General features: G+C 60.5%; 1 protein-coding gene across 2 annotated transcripts in view; it reads left to right on the top strand.

Moving 5' to 3' along the window:
• The first annotated feature begins 936 nt into the window (after window positions 1–936).
• The window catches only part of KCNIP1 (potassium voltage-gated channel interacting protein 1), a 319,154-nt gene continuing 318,772 nt past the window's right edge, over window positions 937–1,318 (top strand). For both annotated transcript variants that reach the window (XM_042880693.1, XM_042880692.1), the window contains exon 1: window positions 937–1,181. In XM_042880693.1, the coding sequence (XP_042736627.1) occupies window positions 1,094–1,181 (88 nt within the window). In that variant the 5' untranslated portion in view covers window positions 937–1,093. The remainder of the gene's footprint in view (window positions 1,182–1,318) is intronic.

Below are 1,318 nucleotides of genomic sequence, written 5' to 3'. Positions count from 1 at the left end.
AGGGAGCCGGCGGCTCCTCACGGCAGCACCGCTCCGTCACCGCCAAGCGATGTGCGGCACGGCTCCGCCCGACGGGAGCGCAGCTCGCACCGCGAGACGATGCCTCGTGCCCTGAGCGAACCGTTTGCTCCCCGACGTGGAGAGCTGAGCTTTTTTTCTCGGCGGGGCACGCGGCTGCTGCTGCCTACAGGTGTCGGTTGGCTCCAGGTGGCTCTGCCGCCCCGTGCAGCGGGGGGAAGCAGAACCCTGAGGTAATCCGCCCGAGACGCGCACGCACACACCGTATCTTCAGTTATCAATATGCACCTAAGAGGAATCCGGCGCAAATTAAAGTCTGAATATGCCTAACGTCAGGTGAGGTCAGGAGCTCCTAGATACCTCCGCTTTGCTGGCGGACGCATCAGCTCTTTTTATTGAAAGTATTCTGGGCACGCAGAAACGATGGACTGAAGCGGAGAAGCCAGAGCTGCGGCTGTTGCTAGGGGACAAACCCGCCGTGCAGCGAGCGGAGCCCGCGAGCACCGGGCGACCAGCGCGCAGCCAGTGCGGCTGTAGGGCTGCTGTGCGAGCGGGATGAGCCGGTAACCGGGGGCTGCCAGGTGGAAAAGGACTTTCTAACGGGTTTTGCAGAGGAATACTCCGCAGTCTTCTACGTACGAAGTGTGAGTACAGCACTAGTAGAGGAAGTATTTACTGGTTCCCTTGTGCCTGGTGAGAGTAGCATTGACAACCTAGCTGAAGTCAGCTGGGAAAGCACGCCCAGAGCCTTCAGGCAGCAAGCCTCCTGTTTGCAACGGTCCCGCGGTTCCTGCAGACGGCTCCTCCTGCTCCTCCCCCTCCCCGCCCCGCGCTCTGCAACTTCCAGCCGGGCAGCGCGGTTGGCTCCGAGGCGCAGCGCTGCACCTGTAACGGGCGGCGGGAGCGCGGCTCTGCTCTGCGACCTTTCCTGGTGGTTCGGGGGAAGCGAAGCTGAGTAGAGGCTGAAGCGCGTGAGAGCAGAGTTCTGAGAGCTGCACGAGCTGAACTTTGCGAAGAACTCTGCCTTGGTATTTCTGGATCCTGTGAGAAAAAGACCTTCCTTCGCGTTTGAGCCATGAGCGGCTGTTCCAAGAGATGCAAGCACGGCATTGTCAAATTCGCTCGGACGATTTTCAAGCTTATCACGGGCACTCTCAGCAAAGGTAAGAGAGAACGCCTCGGTCCGGGCTCTGCTGCGCTCCGAGCTTCACGGGAGGAGTTTTGCAGGCGCTGAGGATGCTCGTGGTGGAGTTCGTTGCTGTCTCTTCAGAGGTTTTCTCAGTTTCCTGGGGGGGGGGGG

The sequence above is a fragment of the Lagopus leucura genome, unplaced genomic scaffold (genome assembly GCF_019238085.1).
Source record: "Lagopus leucura isolate 7727_CA_CO unplaced genomic scaffold, USGS_WTPT01 Super-Scaffold_100027, whole genome shotgun sequence".
In the NCBI taxonomy this organism is placed as follows: Eukaryota; Metazoa; Chordata; class Aves; order Galliformes; family Phasianidae; genus Lagopus; species Lagopus leucura.
The sequence above is the reverse complement of the archived record's forward strand: the minus strand, read 5'-3'. Positions and strand labels throughout refer to the sequence as shown.